This window comes from Balaenoptera physalus (genome assembly GCF_965194825.1).
Source record: "Balaenoptera physalus genome assembly, chromosome: 5".
Lineage (NCBI taxonomy): Eukaryota > Metazoa > Chordata > Mammalia > Artiodactyla > Balaenopteridae > Balaenoptera > Balaenoptera physalus.
The window spans coordinates 78,166,017-78,178,060 of record NC_138884.1 but is presented as its reverse complement, the minus strand read 5'-3'; the positions used below and the strand labels follow the sequence as shown (position 1 = coordinate 78,178,060).

Below are 12,044 nucleotides of genomic sequence, written 5' to 3'. Positions count from 1 at the left end.
CTTGAATTTGTTAAGGTGATTTTTTTTTTTTTTAAATACTTGTAATGTTGATGGCTGCTTCATAGCATTCTGGGAGATTCCTTTCACTTTTAATTGGGAAGCCCTTTGAGAATGCCATTAGGATCATTGTCAGAGAACCCCCTGGGCATGTCTCCATTTTGCTGTTTAGTAGCTCTTTGCTCTGGGATCTCTCAGCTGTGCTGTCCCCAGGAATTCGGAGTGCTCCCCGTCATGGGCATTTGCACGTAGCCTCACATCCACCCACAGGCAATGTTGGTTATCAGCGAGATGCCACTGTTCAGATCGCGAGTGCATCCATAATATCTCTCTCTTATTTGCTAGGCAGAAGATGGTGTTAGTGATTGCGAGCTGCTGGCTGGCACCCTTGCAGAGCAGGAGTAAGTGAGTGCTGTTCAGCTTTCCAGTCCTGTGAGTCTGATGCCTTTCATCCATGTTTTGGCATCGCTGCCAAACACATGCACTGAAATCCTTCATGATCATCAGTTTGTCAGATGATTGCACTGTTTCAAAGAGTCTGTCCAGGTCCTTTGTATCTTTTTTTTTTGTCACCTTAGTGTATGTCCATTGTCACGGGGACATGGATGATGTTGGAAGAAGGCACAGTATGTATCAGGGCAAGACTAGCGACTTTAGGTTGAGTGAAGGATTACAAACTCCTCAGAGGGAGCGCATTTCCAGAGCGCCCGTGCCCTCAGCCCGGTACTGCCTGAGCTGTTGTTCAGCAGGTGACCTGGGGCCCGGTCCTGTGGTGCCGCGTGTGTTTTCAGCAGTTCCCTCGTTTTCCTTGTGGATGCTCCGTAGCGGGGCGTGCCGTAGCTGCCACACCCGTGTGACACGGTGAGAGGAAGCTCTCCGTTTGCTTGCACAGTGCTCCGCAGAAGCAAGAGCCCGTGCAGTGCAACAGACCTGTGAGGCTTGGTGGCAGAAGGTGGGCCCCCTCGAGGGCACCTTTCCTGCCGTCGTCCTCTCCACGGAGTGGGTACTGCAGCCCTGAGCAGGATGGTATGTGTGGCCGGGGACAGCCGAGCAGGCTGTAGAGAGGAAGCCCCTATTTGCACTGAACTGTGGAGTTGGGGTCCCCCGCCATCCTCAGACTTCAGGTGTGTGGCCAGAACAGGGAAGGGTGACTCGGAGCCATCCGACCTGGTCTGTTGGTGAACGGTCGTTGTGCTGTACAACCAGGACCAAAAGACAGACCCATCACACATCTTCCCGAATCTTCATCTACTTTGCTGGCTGTTGAGTTAGGCCCTGCCTTACATTTGCTGTATTGTTCCAGTCCGTCACTTTAAAATTCAGTGTCACGGCCAGAAATTCTCTGTATACTAAAGAGCACTTCACTGTTAGAATCCTTGCGGTAACAATTTTTTTGGGCGGTGTGTGTAGCTGCATATGTGGCTGACAGTGGTGGTCACGGCATCACCCCGTAATTTGGTGAACATCTAGGTTCCGCCCCACGTGGGATAGCCAGGCACTTTTCCTTTTCCCTTTGTAGAAAAGCACTTTTGCAGACTTTCTTTGAAGTTGAGATACCACGAGGAGGCTAGCTCTGGATATATAAAGTTACCACTTAGGGTCCCACGTCCTCTGTCCTTTTGCATAGAAACTGCCCACCTGTAGTTCCCGAATGGAAATTGGTAAGAAAGATCAGTGAGAAATTAGGATTCTTAATTGCAAGTCTAAGTAAAATGAGCTTAATCTGCCCATATTCAGGTTTATGTAAATGTCTTTTCTGGATTCCTTATGCAATGTTGTCTTTCACTTGGCTGTTAGTTAGGGGTGTTCTGCTAGGAGATTTCACATCCAGCGACTCCAAGGTAAGAAGGACCGTAACAGGTAGACAGACTGCTTTCCCCCAGAGTCGGGGAGTGAATGCTTCCTCTGATTTGGGAAGACCCTCCAGAGCCCCAGCATTCATTATGAACTCAATTTAACAACAGCATTTTTAGGTTACAAGAAAAACATTTACCAAAGAAATAAAAATTGGTGGAAAAATGATTTTTATCAAGGAAACCTGATTCCTAAGCATGGAATTAGAAACCTTTAAACTCCATTTAGTTAAGTTATGGACTTTGGGATCAGTGATTATGATGTTGATAATAATCATAAATGTCAAACAGCAAGTTACAGATTTTTATTTATCGCATGAAATAATCATAGAGATTGTTACCATGTAACTAACGTCTTTTGCATTAGGGTGATAATTCAGTTGACATGAATCTTTCTCACAGTAAAATTATATAGTACCAAACTGTTTAATCCTCCCACTGTGTCCTGACACCTCCCCTCCCCCACCTTAGTCTGGATTCAGGGTTTTTATAGTGTATGATAAATGAGCTGTTTACTAATTTTTTGTTGAAGTAAAACAGAAATTTGAATTATTGGGATTTATTATTTGGGGGCACCTGGCTCATCCTTGTTTTTGTTTGTTAAACAGGAAAAGGACCAGCGCAGCCTAGACATAAACACTGCCAAGTGCATGTTGGGACTGTTATTAGGAAAAATCTGGCCCCTTTTTCCAGTTTTTCACCAATTCTTAGAGGTACTAAATTGTTATTTTATGGAATGTATGTTTGCTTGCTTAGAACAACCAAGTATGCTTTATTTAACTCTTTTATGTAATTTTCTGTTTGTTGTACTTTTCTGCCTGTAGGAACTGTGGTGACGTAATTGCTGTCAGTGAGCACTTCCCTGCGTTCTGAGTGTGCCTGTGTGTGCATTGCATGTGCCGCATCGCTCCCCAGTACAAACGCATCCGAGACAGCGCGGCTCTGTCTTTTCCTCTCTTGTCCCCATTTTAAAAGTTTGTTTTTGTTTAGATTTCCTGCTCTTTATAAAAAGAGTAAAGCAAGATTTACTTTTTTTTGTGGCTTTAGGTGAAGTTCACCTGCCTTCTCACTAAATTAAGTTTGTAATGTATTCTCATCTACGCTTATCTCCAAGTAACTTGGGGACCTAGATCAATCCAAGTGACAAAGTCCTTCAGACAGCATCTCCTGCAGTTTAAATTTTCTTCACATTTGTATTAGAAGTAATCCAGCACTTTCCTCTATCATTGTCGTTCATTTGCTTTAAGTATTAGCGATAGAAATTTTGAGCTGTTGGTTATTAAGAACTGGCTTTGATGCAGTGTAGTAACTCTGCAGGACCTGAAGGAATCTGAGATGTAAGTGTGAGTTACATGGCTTGTCATATCACATAGACCATCCTTCCTGCCGTCCAGTCCCAGGCCCCTTTAAAAAATGCTTTCTGCTTGAACGGATGGGGGTGTTGCATCTTTGAGAAAATCCTGGGCCTTCCCCTGACTCCAGCTTCACTCTTGAAGTGAGCTTCCTTACAACTTACTTGGTGTAATGGTCCAGAAAAACTTCCAACTGATAGGATTCTTTGAGAACTATTATTAAAAATTGCTTTTAACATTACTAACTGGGACTCCTGAAGAAAGGTATAAAAACTAGTTTTTAATACAAGAAGTACTTGTTTACTTGTACTTGTGACAACCCATATTTACCAGTGATCTGTTCCAGTTTCTCTGACAACCTTAAGAAGTGTTAGCTTTGTTTGGAAAATGAGTAGAAACAGATTCCTATTCTCAGAGAGTTGGGCAGAATTTGAGCCCGGGTGTGAAGGGTTCTGTAGCTGAAGACCTTGCCGCCAGCAAATTGGACTCCGCACAGTTCCAGGAGCACCGTCAACTGTTTCGATGACTGGGTTTTGCTTTTAGTTGCTTAGAAAGTTAAACTTGTGGTCTGTGCTTTGTTCTCCCTCTTATATTAGTTTGCATTTTTCTTTGAAAAGGGCACAATAATCCTTTCATTTGAGCTTTTCTTGTGTTTGCATCCTCCAAACCGTTGGTGCAGCTCTCTTTGCTTTTAAGTACTTGTTTTGTTTTCCAGTGTTCCTGATTTTAGTGGCGAGGATTTTTAAACATTGTCGGACTGGGTTTTATTTTTAAATCTTTATACAGGAATACTGTATTTTAAAATATGCGTGTGGCATATTTCTTGTCTGGGAGGAAGAGAAAAACTAGTTCATTGCTATTCTGGGTTCTTTTATGATCAGACTCAAGTTCTGAATTATTAGAGCAGTAACTCTTCAATGGCTAGACCGCCTGGTCCTGAGACCGCTTGCAGCACTTAGCAAGGTCTCGTTGAGTCAACCCACCACTGCGTGTGCTGTAAGCTAACAGCTTGACAGTGAGCATGCCGTTCTTGTCAGGGGCTATTAATGGGAGCAACTCTTTATTTAGCACTTACTGTGTGCCAAGCACTAAATAAAGTACTTTACGTGAATTACAGAAGTTATCTCTTTAAATCCTTGCCACATCTCTGTGGGATAGGAATTATCGCTCTTTTACGTAAAAGGGTTTCTGCCGTTTAGAAATTTCACTTCTGGGGATGTAAAATTGTGTTTCTTTGGTGTATTTGTTGTTTTGTGTTGAGCCTCCATAATATTTTTGTAATGAAAATTGTCATCTGAAGCTCCCCTCTTGCTCTCTCTCACCTTTCTCCTAGATTGGTGCTTAACATACCTCAAATGGAAAGAGTTAACCTTCGTGAACTTTATTAAGTTGATTGTTACAGCAGTTGAAACCATCTCATTGGTTAATTGTGTGTGTCAGTAATTCATACTACTTTTCCCTCCACCAGCAATCAAAATATAAAGTTATTAACAAAGACCAGTGGTGCAATGTGCTAGAGTTTAGCAGAACAATTAACCTTGACCTCAGCAACTACGATGAAGATGGAGCATGTAAGTACCGGGCAGGTGTTCCCCTGCTCTCCCCCCGCCCCCCTGCACCTTTGCTCATCTGCCTCATTGTGAGAAGCCTCATAGCCGTGTTGTTCTCTCTTTCTCTTCAGGGCCAGTTTTGTTGGACGAGTTTGTGGAATGGTATAAAGACAAACAGATGTCCTAGGACTTTATGCATAGCAGCGAGAGAGTCACTGTTACCACAGTTATGTCAGCCATTAGCCATAAATTGCTGTTTGTATCCAAGCGCATGCTGCTTTTCTTGCACTGTCTCCCTTTGGCAGGGACGTGTTGGTGTTTGCTATTGAATGGGCCAGCTCTGCTTGCTGTGTAGCCTTGTTCTCTTGGAAGGCTGCTTTGCAGTTTGTATTTACACTACAGATTGGTGAATTTGCCAACGTCCTCACTGTGATTATGTGTATATTGCTGTTTAAATTTTGTATATGTGTATAAAAAGAAGAAGCTTCACCTAGAGATTATTTCTGCAGAAATGTATTGTAAAATAATTTTTGTGGCATATTTCTAGTCCCTTTTTTCAGATGAACCAATTATACATTTATTTGGTCTCAAATGTAGCATTTCAGAAAACAAGACAGAACAACTGTTACCATATGCAAATGTTGCCAGAATTAACCTTATTGTTTAAGAGGCCAACTTTGGAAGGAGGTGGGAGTCATAACTTTTCAGAGGCATATGCCAAATATAATTTGGTTTACTTAAATATTAGCATTTTTAAATGATGGAAGTTAGAATAATTGAACATACAGACACATACTATGCCACAAATCGTTTCCACCATGCAGGGTATAGGTTTTGATTTTCTAATGTGAAAGCTAGCATGGTTTGACTATAGGTACAGATGAACAAATTAAAATTGCATCTTTTTTTTTTTTCATTGGTTTTAAACTTTTGTAAACTTTTTTAGTGTTTTTTTTTTTTTTTTTTTTCCTTTTGCATTCTTCTAGTCCGTGTTTGGTCTGCTGATGCTTTCTATGCCATTCTAAGTAAAATTTATTTTGCCGCCTCCATGAAAACTTAATGGTTTGCTGGCAATTTATAACTGCAGAGCACTTTTAGTTGTGGCTTGAATTTTTAGTTAAGCTTTCATGGTGTTTAATTCTCTAGTTTTGAGGGGGAAAGAACTATACAATAAGTGAGAGGTGTTTTGCTTTGCTTTCCATTTTTGTTTCTTTCACGCTAGGCTTTTACTGGCAGAATGTCCATTGCAGGCAGTGGACACGACTCCACCAGCACTGAGCTAAAATCTCTGTTACACGGTAGGACCTTTCCTGGAGGGGCCGCTCATCATTACCTGAGTAATGTGTACAGAGAGGTGGTAGCCATTATTTATGTGGATGAGGAAACAAGAGTAAACAGGACGGTAGTTTTAGGTTTGTATTTTATGTCTTTTTTTTTTTTTTCCCCCCTTGTCTTACCCTTCTCAAGGAAATGTATAAATAACATGTTTCTCCCTCAACTATCTGGTGCTATTGAATGACTAATTTAGTCCCTAAAGTTTTGTGAAAACACAAAAGTCTAACGACTTTAACCAAGTGAAAGCTGATGGTGCATTTAGACAAGTGAATGCCTAGTTGTGAGCAGAATCCGTGATTGAACACGCAGCGGTTGGAAGAGGTTCCGTTTATTTCAAAATCTGGCCCCAAGACCTTTTGGGTCAAATGTGAACCTCTAAATGGCATTAAATGAGTAAAGCACGCAGACAATGCTACTCTTGACCATGATTTCACAGTTTCTTTGCCAACAGTGTTCAGATTTTCATATATTATTTTTTTCCCTAACTGAACCACCAAAGACAGGAATATTGTATGTATATACAGTGTGTGTGCATATACAAAATCATGATATGGTAGAATGAAATTACTTCCTTTTTCTACCGAATAGAAAGGTTTGGTTTGCTGTGAAATAAACCAGAAGTTGGAAAAACTCTGTCGTGATTAAGCATACTTGACCATTCCTTGTTGAGAAGTTGTAGACTCCCTTCTACCTTACACATTCATACCAGTTTGCACAAATTCCTATCTGCAAAGGATAGATGTTGAGCAAGCACTGCTCCTGAGACCAACGCATTGAAAGGGCTTCCGTTCTGACGGGCGCCTGCTACTCCAGTGGCGATTGGCCATAGGCAGGTTCCAATCTGTTGAAAACTTGAGTCATTTTCAAAAGGATCCCATAAAGTTGACAAATTACACTTTAAAGGCAGCAGTTCTTAAGTTTGATCAACTCTAGTTTTGTTTAAAGCAAATATAAATCATAGATGAAATTGGTTTAAAAGGTATCATTAGAAACTGGAGAATTTTTTAAACACTAAAGCACAGTTAATCCTAAAATAAAAGGATTGTTACAGGGAAGATGTTACATTTTAACCACAATGGACATTTTGATGATAGGGATTTTGGAAAAGCCAAGTAAAAACTATTTCATGATGTACCTAATATGGAGATAAGTATTCCAAAGGGATACTCTTGCGTATTTAGAGAAGTCCAAGTAATCTTTGAACTCCCTTGAAAAATAAATCTTTGTGACTGCAGAGTGCTTGCCCTTGGTTTTCTTGATTCTGTGCAGTTATTTTTAAGGGGAAGAAGAGGGGCCAGGGTAATAAGATACTTTTTCTTAAAAATGTCCCTCAGTTACATAAGCACTTGTTTATGGGTGAATGCCAAGTGAATGAGGGTGCCTTTTTCTGGTTTTTCTTTCTCACCTACGTCTCCACCCTTCCTCTTTCCATCATGTTTTGAACTCCACGTTGCAATACTCTGTCATAACAGAACGCAACTTTTAGATGTTTACTGCTGCGGTAGGTCGGAAATTTCCTTATTTGATTTGCCATAAACACCCCCTGTAACATTACATGCAGCTTATTTGAAGCATGACCTCTGAATTAAGTTTTTATAAATCTGACTAGACAGACCTCTAGATTCTGGATTAACAACAAACTTCCGTTGCCTCTCAGTCTCCATCTTAACAGTGCTTTTGAAGATTATACAGAAAGCTTTAAAAGTTAGTTTGTGCCCTTGGTTTTTATTCTTACAACTGCTAAAATACCTCTGTATGCCTTATCTTTTATTCTTTCATACGTTGTATAATAAATGTATAGAATTCATTGACCAACTGAAAGGTTGGGTGTCTGTAAATGAGACCAAAACGTGGGTTGTTTTTTTTCATGAAGTCATTTCTCTTGGGGGTTACTGTTAGTGAACAGCAGCTAACCTGTAACTGTGAATGCTTCGTGTCGTCAGTATTTGCATTACCTTCATAAACGTGTGCAAGTCCTGTGACTCCCAGCTTAACTGAAATACTGTTATGCCATCTAACTTGAGTACAGCAAACTGGTTTTAGGTTTTAATGGAATTGATGTAAAACGATACCCCATAAATAAAAAGTATTTGTGTTTGGTTTCAGAACTGATTTGTCAATTCTTTCTTCTCTGACTTTTTCTTTAAAAATCACTTAAGGTAGGGGCTTCCCTGGTGGCGCAGTGGTTGAGAATCTGCCTGCCAATGCAGGGGACACGGGTTCGAGCCCTGGTCTGGGAAGATCCCACATGCCGCGGAGCGACTAGGCCCGTGAGCCACAATTGCTGAGCCTGCGCGTCTGGAGCCTGTGCTCCGCAGCAAGAGAGGCCGCGATAGTGAGAGGCCCGCGCACCGCGATGAAGAGTGGCCCCCGCTTGCCGCAACTAGAGAAAGCCCTCGCACAGAAACGAAGACCCAACACAGCCATAAATAAATAAATAAATAAAGTTTTTTTAAAAATCACTTAAGGTAGTTTCAAAGTATTTCGTTTTTTAATCTTTTTTGCTTTTCCCCAACTTTTTATATGGAAAAATTTCAAAGCTACGGAAAAAACGCAAGAGTAACATAATGAACACCCATATACCTATCACCTATGTTTTCCGTGGTTCACATTTTGCCACATTCTCTGTGCCACTCTGTGTGTGTGTGTGTGTGTGTGTACTTCTCCCTATAGATACAGAGATGGAATTTTTTCTGAACCATCCTAAAGTAAGTTACATTGTGACACTTCATATTTTGAAACAAGGACATTCTTATAACCACAGTACACTGCTCACACTCAAGAAATATAACATTGATACAATACCATTACCTAATATACAGTCCAGATTAAAATCTCCCCCTTGGTACCAAGAATTGCCTTGAGAATTATTTTTAATCCAGGGATAAGCAATGCATTTAGTCGTCATGCATCTTCAGTTTCCTTTAACCTAGAATAGTTCCAGATACAGTATTTTAATAAGACAGTACAAACGGTCCTCAGCCAAAGAGGAAAAAAAATTAAAAATTTCCTACTGTAGAGTATTTCTAAACATCGAGCTAATAACCTAGTGCTTACCATGTGCCAGGAGCCAGGTAGAAGTGACCATTTTTACTATCTCCAAGGCTACCACCCACTTAGTTTGTAAGTGTGTGTCAGCCTTGGTCACCACTTTCTAAAATTGTCCTACGCTAGAATCTTACCTCCCTGACGGTGGGACCTCCAGCTCAGAGTGGATGCCCAGAAAATGGATGAGGAAGGAAGCAAGTCACATGGCCAAGAATTGTCAGGACCTAAGAAACCTTGTGTAGAGATCAAGAGAGTCCAGGAAGGACTGATACAGATGTTAAGATTTTTAGAAGCTTGAAAGCAAGAGAGGAGGTAGAGAACAAGATTCCTAAAAATCAGGATCAAGGTACACACTTTTATTTATTTTTTCCTTTGGGCCCATTTTATTTTCTTTAACATCTTTATTGGAGTATAGTTGCTTTACAATGTTGTGTTAGTTTCTGCTGTATAACAAGGTGAATCAGCTATACATACACATATACCCCCATATCTCCTCCCTCTTGTGTCTCTCTCCCACCCTCCCTATCCCACCCCTCTAGGTGGTCACAGAGCACCGAGCTGATCTCCCTGTGCTATGCGGCTGCTTCCCACTAGCTCTCTATTTTGCATTTGGTAGTGTATATATGTCAATACCACTCGCTCACTTTGTCCCAGCTTGCCCTTCCCACTCCCCGTGTCCTCAGGTCCATTCTCTACGTCTGCGTCTTTATTTCTGTCCTGCCCCTAGGTTCTGCAGAACCTTTTTCTTTTTTTTTTAGATTCCATATGTATGTGTCAGCATACTGTGTTTGTTTTTCTCTTTCTGACTTACTTCACTCTGTATGACAGTCTCTAGGTCCATCCACCTCACTACAAATAACTCAATTTCGTTTCTTTTGATGGCTGAGTAATATTCCATTGTATATATGTGGCACATCTTCTTTATCCATGCATCTGTCAGTGGACTCTTAGGTTGCTTCCATGTCCTGGCTGTTGTAAATAGTGCTGCAGTGAACATTGTGGTACATGACTCTTTTTGAATTATGGTTTTCTCAGGGTATATGCCCAGTAGTGGGATTGCTGGGTCGTATGGTAGTTCTATTTTTAGTTTTTTAAGGAATCTCCATACTGTTCTCCGTAGTGACTGTATCAATTTACAGTCCCACCAACAGTGCAAGAGGGTTCCCTTTTCTCCACACCCTCTCCAGCATTTATTGTTTGTAGTTTTTTTTTTGTTGTTGTTCGTCTGTAGATGTTTTGATGATGGCCATTCTGACCAGTGTGAGGTGATACCTCATTGTAGTTTTGATTTGCATTTCTATAATGATTAGTGATGTTGAGCATCCTTTCATGTGTTTGTTGGCAATCTGTATATCTTCTTAGGAGAAATGTCAGTTTAGGTCTTCTGCCCATTTTTGGATTGGGTTGTATGTTTTTTTGATATTGAGCTGCATGGGCTGCTTGTATATTTTGGAGATTAATCCTTTGTCAGTTGCTTCATTTGCAGATATTTTCTCCCATTCTGAGGGTTGTCTTTTCGTCTTGTTTATGGTTTCCTTTGCTGTGCAAAAGCTTTTAAGTTTCATTAGGTCCCATTTGTTTATTTTTGTTTTTATTTCTATTTCTCTAGGAGGTGGGTCAAAAAGGATCTTGCTGTGATTTATGTCATAGAGTGTTCTGCCTATGTTTTTCTCTAAGAGTTTTATAGTGTCTGGCCTTACATGTAGGTCTTTAATCCATTTGGAGTTTATTTCTGTATGTGGTGTTAGGGAGTGTTCTAATTTTATTCTTTTACATGTAGCTGTCCAGTTTTCCCAGCACCACTTATTGAAGAGGCTGTGTTTTCTCCATCATATACTCTTGCTTCCTTTATCAAAGATAAGGTGACCATATGTACATGGGTTTATCTCTGGGCTTTCTGTCCTGTTCCATTGATCTATATTTCTGTTTTTGTGCCAGTACCATACTGTCTTGATTACTGTAGCTTTGTAGTATAGTTTGAAGTCAGGGAGCCTGATTCCTCCAGCTCCGTTTTTTCTTTCTTAAGATTGCTTTGGCTATTCAGGGTCTTTTGTGTTTCCATACAAATTGTGAAATTTTTTGTTCTAGTTCTGTGAAAAATGCCATTGGTAGTTTGATAGGAATTGCATTGAATCTGTAGATTGCTTTGGGTGGTATAGTCATTTTCACAATGTTGATTCTTCCAATCCAAGAACATGGTATATCTCTCCATCTGTTTGTATCATTTTTAATTTCTTTCATCAGTGTCTTATAGTTTTCTGCATACAGGTCTTTTGTCTCCATAGGTAGGTTTATTCCTAGGTATTTGATTCTTTTTGTTGCAATGGTAAATGGGAGTGTTTCCTTAATTTCTCTTTCAGTTTTTCATCACTAGTGTATAGGAATGCAAGAGATTTCTGTGCATTAATTTTGTATCCTGCTACTTTACCAAATTCATTGATTAGCTTTAGTAGTTTTCTGGTAGCATCTTTAGGATTCTCTATGTATAGTATCATGTCATCCGCAAACAGTGACAGTTTTACTTCTTTTCCGATTTGGATTCCTTTTATTTCTTTTTCGTCTCTGATTGCTGTGGCTAACACTTCCAAAACTATGTTGAATAATAGTGGTGAGAGTGGGCAACCTTGTCTTGTTCCTGATCTTAGTGTATATGGTTTCAGTTTTTCACCACTGAGAACGATGTTGGCTGTAGGTTTGTCGTATATGGCCTCTATTATGTAGAAGTAAGTTCCCTCTATGCCTACTTTCTGGAGAGTTTTTATCATAAATGGGTGTTGAATTTTGGTGAAAGCTTTATCTGCATATATTGAGATTACCATATGGTTTTTATCCTTCAGTTTGTTAATATGGTGTGTCACATTGATTGATTTGTGTATATTGAAGAATCCTTGCATTCCTGGGATAAACCC

General features: G+C 40.3%; 1 protein-coding gene across 1 annotated transcript in view; it reads left to right on the top strand.

Moving 5' to 3' along the window:
• Positions 1-8,195, top strand: part of CWH43 (cell wall biogenesis 43 C-terminal homolog) — a 152,575-nt gene extending 144,380 nt beyond the window's left edge. The window contains 3 exon segments of the mRNA XM_082462517.1: positions 2,459-2,563; positions 4,671-4,773; positions 4,884-8,195. Of these exon segments, the coding sequence (XP_082318643.1) occupies positions 2,459-2,563; positions 4,671-4,773; positions 4,884-4,939 (264 nt within the window). The 3' untranslated portion in view covers positions 4,940-8,195.
• The last annotated feature ends 3,849 nt before the right edge of the window (positions 8,196-12,044 follow it).